This window comes from Myotis daubentonii, chromosome 7, assembly GCF_963259705.1.
Source record: "Myotis daubentonii chromosome 7, mMyoDau2.1, whole genome shotgun sequence".
Taxonomy (NCBI): Eukaryota; Metazoa; Chordata; class Mammalia; order Chiroptera; family Vespertilionidae; genus Myotis; species Myotis daubentonii.
Window position 1 is genome coordinate 16,259,297 of NC_081846.1, and position 15,862 is coordinate 16,275,158.

The window sequence follows — 15,862 nt, forward strand, 5'->3', positions numbered from 1 at the left end:
GGGTGCATACGGTGTGAAAGTAGGAATCCACATATTTAAAAGATCAGCATTGCAAACAGTAGACTTCATAAAGGCCATAAGTGTTAGTGGGTTATTTGTGTATTTTTAAAAGATAGATCTAAACAAGTTGAACCTAGAAAATAAAGAACCTTAGTGTTTTTGAAATTGAATAGTTCATGGCTTCTTATTGTGGTTGTTTTAAACATGAGTCTCTTTCTCATTAAATCCCAGTGAGTCCGTCCCAGCAGAAACCCTGAAAAAGGCAAAGGAGATTGGGTTCTCCGACAAGCAGATTTCCAAATGCCTCAAGCTCACTGAGGCCCAGACAAGGGAACTGAGGTTGAAGAAAAACATCCACCCTTGGGTTAAACAGGTAAAGTAGTTTCCCTTTCTTCTCAAGATTCCTCAAGTGAAATGTGGGTACCAACTCATAGGGTCATTGTCAATAAAAAGTGGGGCGGAATTTGAATGTGACTCTGCTTGTCCAATCGAAGCCCAATTTTATTCGGCACAGGATTTATTTATGCTTAAAAGGGAAAGGATTAAGGGGTAACTGGGATGCAAAGGTAAGAGTGAGGACATGATTTTCTTGGCCTAAATGAAAAAGAAAAATCAAAATGACTTCTCCTCTGCTTTTTGACCAAGTACAAATATATCTGTAGAAAGAGAAATCCTTAATGTAACAGAAGGACTTGTAATACCCTAGCGTGTTGGCTGAGGCTCTTGAAAAGAATACTTATCTCTTTTGGCACTAACTTTTTACAAGGTAATACTTTATTTTAAGTGCTCCATCATTATGGATCATTTAGTATTCATTGTGATAGGGTTGGGCATAATGAGCTCATCTAGTATTCATGACAATCACATAAGAACTTCCATAGGTGTACCATTGTGATTTTTTTTTTTTTTGGCCTTTAATAGTAAAGCCAACTCTGGCTTAAAGTACCACCAGCTGGTTTTTGTCCTTTAAAATCACTGACCTTTCCAGTGTGCTCAGGGGGCACATGCATACCCTTAGGTCTCAGGCTTAATGCTGAATATTTTCTATTCAGCAATTATTATCTATTTTCCTTATCACCTGCTTGACACGAGCTTGCCCTCTAAGCTGAGCTTCTGGCCCTTGAGAGCTGAATTACCTCTATTGATTTTACTTTTTTTGTTCAATGAAAACTTGTCTCCTTTCCCCCTCCCCCAGGCTTTATGAAATTTGTGTCATCCAATTGCTCATTGCCATAGGTAACTTGAATCAGATGCATTAATTTGTGAAGACATCCTACATATAGGTCTTTTGCTCTGATTTTAGATTTTATCTGCAGCTGCTTTAGATCATTTGGCTGAGTAAGCCTTGGTACCCTGCTGATTATATGACCACATTGTTGTGTTCATGAGAGGTACTACCATAAGGACTCAGTGATACTCTGGGATGTATATTGTCATTATTGCTCAAGTGATAATGAAATTCTTTCATTCCCCCCACCCCTCTTACTTTCAGAATTAGAAAGCAATTGGATTGTACAACATTTGTCTTGTCTTTATTTATGGTGGTAATAGGCATTAAAGGAATATGAATGCAGCAGCAAGAAAAACCCCAAATCATTCTTTTAAAAAATCATTTTTTATTGATTTCAGAGAGGAAGGGAGAAGAAAAGAGAGATAGAAACATGAATGATGAGAGGGAATCATCAATCAGCTGTCTCCTGCAGGGCCCCTACTAGGGATTGAGCCTGCAACCCTGGAATGTGCCCGTGACTGGAATCAAACCTGGGACCCTTCAGTCCTCAAGCTGATGCTCTATCCACTGAGCCAAACTGGCGAGGGCCCACAATCATTTTTAAAAAAGAAATTATAACAAAGAAAGAAGAAAACTCCTTATTTATTTATTTGTTTATTTATCTATTTATTTTCTTTTTCAGATTGATACACTGGCTGCAGAATACCCATCAGTAACAAACTACCTCTATGTTACCTACAATGGTCAGGTACAAATTGCCACACTGCCATATCAGAAATCTCTAGATTTAGTAAATGGTACACATGGGTGAATATCTGTCTTTTGTCTTTGGTTATCCTATATAACAAAAACCTAATATGCTAAGTGTCTGGTCGACCAGTCGGCCGTTCAACCAATCAAAGTATAATATGCTAATGATATGCTAAGGATGTTTGCTATGACATACACTGACCACCAGGGGGTAGACTGTTGACCGATTGACCAGTCGCTATGATGTGCAATGACCACCAGGGGGCAGATGCTCCAACCGGTATGTTAGCTTGCTGCTGGGGTCCTGCCGATCGGGACTGAACAAGTTGGGCCAGACATGCCCTGGAGCCCTCCCACGGTCCCTCCCCAGCTAGCCAACCTTCCACATCTCTCCCCAGCCCCAATCGTGCACCAGTGGAGTCCTTCTGCCTGGCCTGTGCCCTCTTAAATCTGGAACCCCTTGGGGGATGTTGGAAAGCTGGTTTCAGCCCAGTCCTGTAGGCCAGGCTGAGGGACCCCACTGGGTGCACGAATTCATGCACCGGGCCTCTAGTCTAGTGATAATAAAGACATCATGGGGATCAGATGTGATGATGTCTTTCTGTACTCATCTTTGAAGAACTGTCTTAAGATGATGAAATCAAAAATCTTAAAAGATAAGGACAATCATTACATAAACCATACAGTTATGACATGTTCTAATGACTATTTAATTTAAAAATATCAATCTTATTATTATTATTATTATTATTATTATTATTATTTTACAAACAGTAGAGCTTTTATAGCTTTATACTTAGAAGTCCCCAGACTCATAGAGGATTCATGTCAGCAAGAGGAAGAACGAGAAAGACATATTCAAAAGCAGGACACATAGTTTAATTAGAGGGAAGAATAACAATGATTTTCACATCTTCTTTTTTGTCCTCTCAGGAGCATGATATCAATTTTGATGAACATGGAATGATGGTGCTGGGCTGTGGTCCATATCACATTGGTAAAGTGATAACTTATATTTACATAGGGCTTTATAGGTTATGTAATACTTTTCACATGTTTTTATTCTAAAAACTATGTAAAATAGGTGCTATCATAATAAATATTTTGCAAATTAGAAAATTGAGGTTCAGAGAGATGAAACCCAAACATATGCAGCTATTAAGTGGTACAAGTGGGACTCAAATGTGGCCTCCGCACAAACTCCATCTCCTTTCATTTCATTATGATCCCTTTATCATTTTCATCCTCATGAACTAAATTGAGTCTTTCACTGGGGTTGAGGAATGAATTTCACTTTGACTTTTTTCTCTTCTAGCATAATATTTCACAAAGATCTATATACATCAGCCAGAATTATGTTTGTAGATGCAATTTCTGACTTAACATATAATTTCTGTTGACATCAAATGCAAAGAGCTTTTCTTATTGGTGCATAGAGCATTATATGATTTGATTAAGACATTCTCACCAGAAATTGTTCTATATTCCTCCCAGACACTTAAACATAGATATTTAATAATGAATCAAGATCTATTACAGTTGCAAAGTATGTGTTTAAATAGACAATGATATTTCCTAATAAGTGTATTTAACATTTAGTTTTTGTAAGACATTCTAAAATGGAAATGATAAAATAGATTACTTAAATGTATATAGCCTTACTTTGTTACTTTCAGCATAGTCTATTTTAGCTTTTACAATTAACTAAGTGCTTTAGATAAGCCAGTTTACCAATTTTTGGCTAAATCATGGAAGACAAGTGTTTATACTTTTACTACTGTACCTTCTTATGGCCCAAACTCTGTCACCAGGACCTACCCTTTTCTTTTCTAGACCTATTTTCCTTCCTCTTCAAATTTTACCTGATTAATGCAAAAATTCTGCATTACCTGATGGCCCAGGGAAAACTAGCTGAGATGACAGTCAAATCTATATTTAATTGATAGTGAGAATTAACTTGCTACTGCATTTGCATAACTTATTCTAACAACAATTTTTAGGAGACAAAGACCGAATGCCAAGGATTAGTACAAATCCTAGAACTTTCAGTTCTATGACATCCCAGTAGAGGTGATATTTTGAGCCATTTAAGGCCATTATTATACTTCAAATTACTTCTTAGAAGGTCACTCACTCTGCATGGGCTGGCCTTGCCAACCTTAAAAGGATATGCTTGGAAAGGACAGGATTTCTAATCGATTAAGATATGTCAGAGCTACAAGGCACCTCAGGGGATCATTGGGTTTAGCCTTCAGACAGCAGGGTAAGTGGAAGGACTGAAACAAAAACTCAAGTATTCTGATCACTAAACGAACTACTTTTGTGTCCTGAGGTCCGTATGTTTTCTTTGAATTTCTTTTCAGTAAATGAGGGCTGTTTTTTGTTCTCATTACAATGACCTCCCATTCACTTTAAGGTTCTGTATGCTTCAAATATGGATATGACCTATTGCAGAACTTAGCATATAAAACAAACCAACAAGTCATTGTTGTTTAATTAATCTCTGTTTTTCCTGCTATTAAGATAGTACACATAATGGATCTGAAATTTATATGTTGGAGTTTTAAAAATTGAATTGAATTGAGGAAAGGAAGGGGCAAATAAATCAAATATAGGCAGAAAAAAAAAGGAAAGGGCATTAGCTACCTTAGCTTGAACTGACTGGCAATATATTTCTGCTACTCTTTGTGTAGTAACTTCAAGCTTCTCCTACCTCTCTTCCCAATCTCATTGTCTCCACAGGCAGCAGTGTGGAATTTGATTGGTGTGCTGTCTCCAGTATCCGCACGCTGCGTCAACTTGGCAAGAAGACTGTGGTGGTGAATTGCAACCCTGAGACCGTGAGCACAGACTTTGATGAGTGTGACAAACTGTACTTTGAAGAGTTGTCTTTGGAGAGAATCCTAGACATCTACCATCAGGAGGTAAAAAAAAAAAAAAAGAAAAGAAAAATATAGGCAGTGCACATTTTATATATGTGTTCATGTATATAGATTTAGATTGTAATTCCCCTCAGGATAAAAAGCTGTCAGTGTCTTCTGTTGTCTAATTTTGTAGTGAAATTCTAAAAATAATCACCCCAGTCTTAGATTCTTGAGGCCCTGGCTCAGAGTGATTATTTTTCATATAAAATTCACTCTTTCTTTCTAAGCATTCCAGCTATATTAAAAACTCCTCTTGGTAACAAGTGCCAGGCACATATTAACTAGTACAAAGCAACCCCAATAGATATTTTGCAGAATGATTGAATTGGTCATCCAGACATACAGCAAGCAGCCTCTCTCTAGTTCATGAACTTGATAATGAACCACAGTTCCCAGAGGAGAGAAGTTGCTTGTTCACAAAGGACCAGTTAATTCTTTGTGCTGTCAGATGAAGCCATTAGTCTTCCATTTAGATCGACGAGACCATTGCGAGTGATTTTGTAGGAGCATTTTCCTACAGATGCTCCTCCACTCCCACTCTAATATTACTGAGTGTATCTTCCCTGTGGATTCAGATAATCAGTACTTATATTCTTTTCTTAATGAATTATATGAATGTAAAAGAGCACTACATGCATGTACTGTGAAGGTAACATAAGGTTTGTGGTTGAAATCCCATTGTAAAATATAAAGTATAGTGCTGGAACAATGTGCTGATTTTTAGTGTGAAGTAAAATGGACAGAAAAAAAGAAAAATGAACAAATTTAGGATGATGTACCATTAGTTGTCTATTTGGGTCTGGTTTACTAATTTTTTAATATAATACATTTTAACCATTAGGTAGAATATGCACAATTTTTAGTTTTCTCCCTACCATGGTTTATCTAATGATTCTGTAATATTCATTTCAGATGCATAGATGGGGATAAAAAATAAACGTAGTCTACAATGTTTCTTGAGCACCTTTTAAATGCCAGGTTTAGCAAGATAGAGAGCAAAACGGCCAGGTCCTCACCTTCAAGGCATTAAAATAAAACTGGGATTCATGACATAAATATGGGAAAAATTACATAATTATTTAAAATATTAAGCATTGCAGGCAGTAGCAGCAGGCATTTTACACACATAATTAATCATTTCCCCAGGAATTCTTTAAGGAAAGATTAGAAACGTTTGTGACTGCCTTTGGATATAGTTACATGTGGATATTAATGCGTTCTTTTCACATATAACTGTATTCAGTGTGATAGAAATAAATAAATTGCCCTTTTTGAAGCTAATTGGCAATTAAAGTGCTACTATATATTATAATGTTATTTTAAATGTTATGTTGGAGAACATAAGAATAATATTCCATTAATGCACTCTTTAGACTATCTTAGGAAGTTACACAAATCACACATACCTGTACATATATGTGTATGTATTTTTCTTTTCATGAGGTGGTTGTGTGTCTCCTCATAGCAGGCTGCACAGTCGCTCATAACAGGTTTTTCTCAACCTTTAGGAGAGTGTCCTTGTCTGACCTTGGATGCCCCTAGTGAGGCTGGAGGCACTGAGGCATTCCGTAGTAAATTTGCTGAAAATTGGAAGCACATCTAAACTTATTCAAAAGCACACATTTGAGTCACTTAGAAGGGCAATGGGCTTTCCCAAAGATCTAGAGCTATACGAGATGATAGAAAGTATGATGGGTCTCTTGGTGTAGTTCAGGATCAAAATGGTTTCCATGGCATCAAGGGAGCGCCTCTAAAGAAACACGAGGGAGACGTAAAAAAGGTGACCTGCCCTGTGCGTAAAGCTGGTTGCTTTGAAGGGAGTCTTGATCAGAGGCTGAGCGAGAGGAGATGCTAGGAATGCTGAAATTTCCTTCCTACTTGCTCTTATTTTTTTAAAATATAAAATGTTATAATGACATATTCCTTTGGCTGCAGACATTAGCTTAGTGCTAATGGGTTTTAAAAAGTAGGAAGCTAAGCTGGGTTAAAAAGATACAAACGCATGTAGGTGAGAGCAATATAACTTTGGGAGTCAATGGAATTTGTTTAGGCTAAAGGTTTTACATATTTGTGAAACAATATTTAAATCTTAGAATATTTATTTCAGTAAATTACTTGAAACTATTTAGATGTGAAGTGATTACGATGATGATAATTTACCTGTGTGAGATACCAGGTTCTCTTCTCTAAGCCCCTGCAAGTTCTGTACTTGGAGTTGGGGCTATTTTCAAATAGAATTCTTCCAGAAAACTGTCCTATATTAACTTTGTCTTACAAACATGTTCTTTTCTACTGAATTCCTTTTGCTACTGAATTCCAAAACTTGCACTACACCATCTCACCATTACTCTCACCCATTCCTATGGGGATTATTTGTCATCCCAGTGATGATCTGTATTTCTGGAGGTCAATAATGAGAATAGGACTTTGCCAGTGAAAGTTTTTCTATCTACCACTTTTCAAAACGAATGTTTTAGAATAGCTCTTCTTGTATTCTGTAACATTAACCATCTCTGAAAACAGCTAGAAAAATCGTTAGCTTAAGATACAAAGATTAAACATAGCTGCTTTACAAAATGTAGAATTGAGTTCAACTAAGAAAGATGGGCAAGTATTTACCTTTACCAAGCCTCAGTTTCTTTAGATGAAAAATGGGGAGAGGAAAAACCGCCTCAGAGAGACACTCTGAAGGTCATACAGATGTAGTAACAAGTAGCAGTTTATATTATTATTGTTTTGCAAGTTGCTAATGTCTTAAAAAATAAAAATCAATTTCATACAACTAACTACTTCGAAAAATGTTGATATATTTATTAATTAAAGGCTTTTAATTCAATTTTAAGCTCCTATTTAGTCCAGTTAACTCCAAATTTTGCTCCCTTAATTTTAGAAATTATTTTGGAGTCATTCACATAAGAGACCTTTGTATACATTTATGTGAGAGGAATTCATTTTTTAAGCTTTTAAAATATTAACACCATTCATAAGCTAAAAATGAGCAAATACAAACATTATAATCAAAAGAATTCTTAAAGTTTTTGAAAAACTACATATTGAATATAAAAATGATGATAAAAGTAGCCAAAATACATTTGTAAATATGCAAAACTGTGGATTATTATTTTCAATACTATTTACAATGCATTTAAGCACACAATTGCAGGTGTTTGTGTAGGCAGAACTATAATTTCTGAGAGAAATTAGCTTCATTTTTTAAAAAGAGTATTTCATAATGATTTCAAATAATGAAAAAATGCACTTGGTACATATCTATTACTTCAGCAATTCTAATATTTCATTAGAAGGTCATTAAAGTAAACACAAATTATGTCAAAATCAATGGCCTAAATATTAATATTATATTTTCTAAACTATAATAATAAAAGGGTAATATGCTAATTAGAGCAGACGAAGCTGGGGCTGGAGGGAAGCCCGGGTCCCGGGTGCCTGTCTGTGGCCAGGGTGAAGTTCTGGTCCCAGGTGCCAGAGGGAAGCCAGTGCCAGCAGCCAGGGGAAGGAAGGCCTAGTCTTGCATAAATTTCGTGCATCAGGCCTCTAGTATTAATAATAATGTCATTTATACACTTGTATTAAAAACTTTACTGTTTATTTCTATGTAATCTTCATAGAGATCTTGTGAAGTAGGTAGGTACTATTATCTTAATTTTACAGATAAGAATTCTGAACCTTCAGGTGGGTTTCACAGAGGGAACCAAAAAGGGAAGGGTCTTCCAACTTCAAATCCAGCTTCCAACAGTCCACATTAGCTCACCCTCACCACTAGAACACCAGTCTTGAGGAACTTTGAGATTTTATGTGTGTTTTTTTTTCCTTTTTTAATTCTAAAGTTTTGACTAATAATAGAAGATTAAGGTTAAAGATTCGGGACTGATTGTAAGGCAAATAATAAGGAAATAGGATCTAAAAATATCAGTGAGTCCTGCAGACAGGCTCCAGGGTAGCAGGAAAGCAGAGAAGATGTTAAAATAGGAGATGGGATTTAGACTGGACTTTGGCGTAAGGAGAGTTAGAGTTTAGATAAGGGAGAGGAGGAAAAAAGTAAGGAAACAATAGTAGGGGAAAGTGAAGTAGTGCAGGAAGCTGTGGCTGGGGACAGTGAGCCCAGTCTTCTGCCTGGGGCCAGGTGAAGTGATGATAGATAGTTTGGAAAGTTTTAATTGCTCTGTTGGTAATGAGTTTACACTTCATCCTTCAGGTGATGAGCACCCTTAGAGAACTCTGAATATAGGAGTAACTTGTAGGATAATTAATCTCAATGTGAGTGGGTGGGCATGAGGGGAACGGAAGAGGCCAGTGTTAGAAGGATGGATCTGAATCCACTTAGAAAGTTACAACAGTAGTCCAAGAATAAATTGATTTCAGTGTAGAGTATGTGATAAATATATTTATGGGTTTGCTTTTCTTTTTCTAATTGTCACACATGCAAATGTCACACATGCATTTGTAATTGTGAGGAAGTCATATATGGTAGTAATGTGGAATTGTGTAGGACCTTACATGTAAGTGCCTGGCAAGTCAGAATTAAGTCCATCTATCTCTTTGTGGCACAATCTAATATTATCCATTGACAGGAGAAATGAAACCATCACCGTCATGTTAATTGTTTTTCATAAGGAAATGGAGGCAGTTGCTCATGATGGAGGTACCCCAGTGGCTGATGTTGCACATGTCTTTTCCAGGCCTGCAGTGGCTGCATCATATCAGTTGGAGGCCAGATCCCCAACAACCTGGCAGTGCCTCTGTACAAGAACGGTGTGAAGATCATGGGCACCAGCCCTCTACAGATCGACAGGGCTGAGGACCGCTCTATCTTCTCTGCAGTCCTGGATGAGCTGAAGGTGGCTCAGGCACCCTGGAAAGCTGTCAACACTTTGGTAAGGAGAGAAGCACATGTCTGTTTTCTATGTTCTCTTTTGAAGAGTCACAACCTGAATGTTAACTACTGCAGGTGTTAACTGCAGGGCACATAGAACGCACTCTGCTTAGTGAATTTAAAGTTGTTGTATTTCTATGATTGCAGTTAAATGTTGGTCATAAATTGATAGGAGTCTCATAAAGATTCAGACAATGAAAAAAAGTTCAAACTCGTTTTGAACTAGGTTTGATATTTAGAATTAGACACTAGAAATTTTATATATTCCGATGTCCAATTTACATTTTAATGGTGTCTTTTGAGAATAAAAAGAGTTGTGTTATTACTTATAAGGAATCTGTTCTGCATTTTCATGGAATATGTTCAACTACTTATACATTTTTTGTTGTTGTTTCCATCCATTAGAATGAGGCGCTGGACTTTGCGAGGTCTGTGGGCTACCCCTGCTTGTTGAGACCTTCCTATGTTTTGAGGTAATATCTTGTTTTCCAAACAATGATTTAAAAATGAAGAGATAGAGAACGGCATGCTGTGTGCTAATAGCAATAGGCTCTGATGTCTAGTAATTTGTAAATCCATCAACAATCACAAAACCAATGCAGCCAAATTGAGGACCTATGCAGCAGTCCTTCAGTTTAATGCTTTTCCTTCAGGGAGTGGCAATAGGAAGATACTACAGTCCTATATCTTAGAAGCATGGCTTCAGGCATCTTCTTGCCAAACTGTGGGAGGATAATTTTACATTAGAGACGAGGACAATTAGAGAAAAAAACAAACCAAAATGTGAGATAGCTCTCCTCAGCATCTGTTTTCTATTACCTGGAAATGACAGCTTATTTTTGATTGTTGTCAGCACCTTCTGATGGTGCCTCTGGTTTGAATTCTGGAGTTTTTGAGATCACATTTTTTAAATAGATGAATTATAATGGTGAGGGAATGGGCAGCGAGGATCTTTTATATTAAACCTTGAAACTAAAACCTATCATCAAAGGAGAAGTTGTGAATTATCACTTCCTCTCTTCAGATGTTACCACATGTAAGAAGCTACTTCACTGAACAGGGGATAATAAGAGAAACAACAATTTGCTGTGCACAATTTGAAAGTGTAAATGGAATTGGAGATGGGATCCTTTAAAATAATGAAAAATTTCAAATGAGGTGGAAAACTTTCCTTTTTATTCAAATGACATTTTGTATAAGCCACAGTCCAGTAATACTATTCCTTTGAGATACTACTGTTAGTTTAGTTTAAACACACAAATATTTAAGGGGGGGGGTTGCAGAAAGCAGTTTTGACTATTGCATTTTCTTTCTCATCTTTATCTATCTCTTTGTTTTAGTTGCCTATACTGTGAATTATCAGTGTTATAGCCTTAGCGTTCCTGTCTTAAATAGATAAAGAAATTGAAAGCTCTTTATGCAAAATTTGCAATAGAGTAGAAAAGGTAAAAAAAAAAATACTACTTTTAAACATGGAAGTAGAAAGTAATGTGTTTTCCTTATTTTCCCCCTCCTCTTAGTCTTCCTTCCATTCCATTTTGAAAACGTCAAAATTCGGAGTAAATAGATTTCAGATAGCATTCTTTCTGAAATATTTAAAAAGGACACAGTTGAATACCTTTCAGTCACATACTGTACATTATATTTTCAAATGTTACTAAAAAAGATTCTTGTGTAACCTGGTTGAGATAATAGTCTGACCTGTTTTGGCTGGGTAATGAACTCTGAAGAAACAGTTAGAGAAACGAGATCCTGAGAAGAAACTGTTAAGGTTCAAGAATGAACTGGAACCACTAGAGTGAAAACAAGAACAGAAATCAGAAAGGACAAACGTTGGGGATGTGCCATCTCTAGAGCTACCATGGTTTTCTTTGGGCAGTTATCATAGGTCTAACCCCTCCTCTTCCTCTACTTCAGTGACTTTTTCCTTTGGTCACTTGTTCTGTTGATTTAATGGAGTAAAATCTCAATTTACAAAAAGGTATCTTTTTATTTATTCTGGGCCAAAACTAGAGGTTTCCTAGAACCTTTCTGAGAAGCAATCAAGTCTAGGATGCTCTACTTCCAAAGTGGTAATGAAACTGACCTGTTTTTCCCCACCTCTTTTCCTAGTGGGTCTGCCATGAATGTGGTATTCACTGAGGATGAGATGAAAAAATTCCTAGAGGAAGCCACTAGAGTCTCTCAGGTAGTGTGCAATTTTCTCCTGTTGATATCTACCTCTTCTGCTCATTGATACTGTATTTCATGTGTTGTTTTTCTTTGCACATGATGATGTTAGGATGATTTTCCTTCTTCTTTTACCCACTAGTCTCCTACAGGTGGGGATGAAAAAAATCAAGTGAATTTACTTTTAGATTCTTAGGGTGAGTTGAAGAAGAGGATAACTAGTGCATATTTGATCACAATTGAGGTTGATATGACTTTAGATAGGAGCTGGTTGGATAAACATCCTGTCTGATCATGAGTGAGATGCTCGTTAAGTCAATCCTGGACTCCCCAGCCTCAAGGGCTGCCCAACCATGCTCATGAACCCTGATTTTTAATTCTCATCTTTGGAGAGACTTTGCCTAAGTCAACCTTGCAACTTTAATGGTAAATGCCTTCCCTCACCTGTTGATTTTTTTTCACTTTGGTATATTCCGTTTTAGTTAATAAAAATATTTGTAATTTTGTGGTGATTCTACCACCTTCCTACACTAAGGCAGCTTTTACTTTCTCTTTCAGTGTTACCTCAGTGCAATCCATTTAAGATTTTCCCAGTTGGGTTATTGATCTGCAGATGTTGTAATGTAGTGGATGAAAGTAATGTTTTCCTTTTAAAAGCTTTCAAAAGCTAGTTGTGGATATATATATATATATATATAGAGAGAGAGAGAGAGAGAGAGAGAGGGAGAGAGGGAGAGAGGGAGAGAGAGCATGCACACAACTTATAGAAAGGAGTTTGATGCTAGGTGAGTGGAATTTGGAAGGAGCTAAAGAGTGAAATTAGAGGCATTTCAAAGAGGAATAAAGAGCATGTGTTCTTGCACACATGAAGCTTGACCACCCTTCTGTGTGATGGTTGTCCCCCCCCTCCCCAACCAAGGACATTCGGGCAGTGAAGAGAGTGGATAAACATAAAGAGTGATAAGATACCAGAAGTGTAAAAAAAGAAAACCAAGTGGATTTAGGATTTACTTTTGTGTGAAAGTCAGATAACCAAGGACAGAATCTCTCCAATGTGCTCAGGAGTGAGACACTACCCTTTGTTGAATTCTCTGCCAACAGTCCTGTTGTACTCCCCTTTGGAGAAACCAGCAGCTAGATCAGCTGGTCTCATGTGAGTGATGAGGCAGGTATCCCCCCCCCCTTTTTTTTTTGCCTGAACAATGGATCTCATAGGGCTTCTACTTGTTAGAATATTTTTAAAAATATTTTTTTTCTTGCTAGTATATAAATAGAATGCTTGCAGGACCAATGCGTTAAATAGAGATCCTGACTAAGTACTTTCTGGTGCAAGTCTCTCCATCAAACTATAGCAGAATCTTGTATACTCAATGCAGGGACTCTAGAGTAACCGCTACCCTGCCCCCTTCCGTCACTCATCTATTTATGAATTTATTCATATTTAGCACCTGCTATGTAATGGTATTGTTCGCAGTAACAGGGGTGTTATTCATCAAAAGATAGATCAGACTCTGTTCACATGGAGGTCTCTCTTTGCTAGAGTCATCAGAGAATTAGAATTAAATACAATTAAATATGATGAGCATTCCAATAGAAAAAGATACATGATGTTGAGGTATAGTGTATAGGTATTGGGTTCCAGTCCCTGAAGAAGAGATTTTTAAATGGATTTAAAATGCTTGATTCATAATTAAAAGATTTACATCGTGGGTGTGAGAAGAAAGAAAGAACAGCATTGTGCAGGCCCAAAAGCTGAGGAAAAGCATGCAGTTTCTACCATAGAAATTGGTCAAACATTCACTATATGGCTAAGGCGCCAAGCATGGTGAAAAAGATAAGTGTAGGAAGACAAAAAGAACCTGAAACAATAACAACATATAATTATTAATAAAATACATATTTCATTTCATAAGTTATCTGTAACTCTGGAAACAGAAAAGGAACCCCATGCTGCCCTCTCCTTAGTCCCCTCCTTTTTCTAACTCACCTAGAAGTCTATATTTGAAATTTCAAAACTTGTGTTCCATTCACTGAGTCCTTAAACTTGGAGAAGCAGCCTCTCTCTTGTTGTAAACAGAGAATGACCCATTCTTACAAAACAAGTTGGCGCATGTGGTTGTGTAGCGTGAGAGCATTAAGTTTTTTTGCAAGTATTGCCCTGATATTTGCTTAAGGTACATGGCTTACTTGACAATACACAGATAATTTCAGCTAAAGGTTCTGTCGTCCTGTTTTCCCTGGTGACAGGAACACCCAGTGGTGCTGACAAAATTTGTTGAGGGCGCCCGGGAAGTTGAAATGGATGCTGTCGGCAAAGAAGGAAGAGTAAGTACTTTATCTCCGTCTCCCCCATCCCTGTCTTCCCATCAAATATCATTTTCCTTGGCAGTTTTGAAACATAACACAGATCAGAGTTTATGATTTATACAAAACAGGTCTTTAATAATAATGGACAAGCTGCTCAGTCGAAATAATTTTCAAATTCACTGACAACTCTGTTGGTGTGTCATGGGTATCACATTTCCTATCTATCATACTGTTAGAATTTCTCTTTGATGATATTCAAAATTAATTATCATCTGGTACTCAACATTCTTTTTGAATAGATTTTCTCTCTCATTTTCTTTTGTTTAAGTTTCCTTTTATGTTCCAGTGGATATTATAAAAACATCCAATACTTTTCTTTCAGAAGTTCCTAATTGAATCCTTAGTTTTTCTTCTCTCTGGATTTTCCATCTACGCTCTTTTTAATAAGGTGATAAAGGCAAAACCAAACAGACTAGGGTGGATAATGATAATAACATAAAATTGGCTTACATATCACGTCTCAGATTGCTAATGCAATGAATGCATCCAACTTCAGGGAGAAACAAAAATGTGAAGAATGTGTTCCTTCAGTATGCTAGTTGTGTAGTCAGGAATTTATGATTTATCTGGCAATATAGGAAGTTATGTTTTAAGAAGCTCATGTCATTTTATTTGCTTTAAGAAAATATAAAAGGTTGGCCTTTGTCTTCTACTGTGCAGATGCCACAAAACACTACTGAAGATGTAAAAAAAAATTGTCTTCTAAATTAACAGTTCAAAATGAGGTGTTTTTTTTTGATAAAAAATCTATATAATAATGATGACTTCTTACCACAGAATCATATAATCTTAAGTGGAAGCATCCTTAGGATTATTTATTTTAACCTCACATCCAAAGATGAACATTTTTTTCACTGCATTCGGGAAGGTGGTGATTTTTTTGTTGTTGTTGTTTAACTCTTGGTGATACAGAGCACAAAAAGTCATAAAATTATATATATACATATATATATATATAGTTTTGTTTTGAGGGTTTTTTTTATATCTCACATATTCCTTCTTTGAAAGAAGGTGTGCTTTCCTATAAATTTTTCTCCCTGACTTCCTGACGTCTAGAATTGTAGAGCATATGTAATAAAAAAAAGGAAGAAAGTCTTTCTACTTTTGTAATAGTTTAAATATCTGAGAATGAGTTATAAATAAGAGGAATGTAGTCATACCAGTGGAAGTGGGGAATATAAGACTAGCCTAGAAAAATTAATATTTTTGTTCAATTTTGTGCTGGTAAAGTTGGTCTGTTGGTCTGATTTGGCTCTAAGTTGCAAGATATGCTCTTGCCCTAAGCTTTTCTCAGACAGGGACCACTACTTATCATCCTGGCCTACCTCTTTTGGAAATTTTCCAAGTTATTCACATTATTTTAATGAGTCACATTCAGAAATGGACACAGTACTTCAGATATATAATATTTGCAAAGCTCAGTTGGACTATTGCCTCCTTATTTCTGGACACTATAAAAAATTAAGTGCTTACTATGCACTAAATATCATGCCAGACACTCTATACGTTTTCTCTTTTATCCTCACA

General features: G+C 36.5%; 1 protein-coding gene across 1 annotated transcript in view; it reads left to right on the forward strand.

Moving 5' to 3' along the window:
* Positions 1-15,862, forward strand: part of CPS1 (carbamoyl-phosphate synthase 1) — a 112,780-nt gene that overhangs the window by 76,199 nt on the left and 20,719 nt on the right. The window contains exons 22-29 of the mRNA XM_059703025.1: positions 232-373; positions 1,914-1,979; positions 2,915-2,978; positions 4,724-4,905; positions 9,606-9,800; positions 10,205-10,272; positions 11,912-11,987; positions 14,216-14,293. Coding sequence (XP_059559008.1) covers positions 232-373; positions 1,914-1,979; positions 2,915-2,978; positions 4,724-4,905; positions 9,606-9,800; positions 10,205-10,272; positions 11,912-11,987; positions 14,216-14,293 — 871 coding nt within the window. The remainder of the gene's footprint in view (positions 1-231; positions 374-1,913; positions 1,980-2,914; positions 2,979-4,723; positions 4,906-9,605; positions 9,801-10,204; positions 10,273-11,911; positions 11,988-14,215; positions 14,294-15,862) is intronic.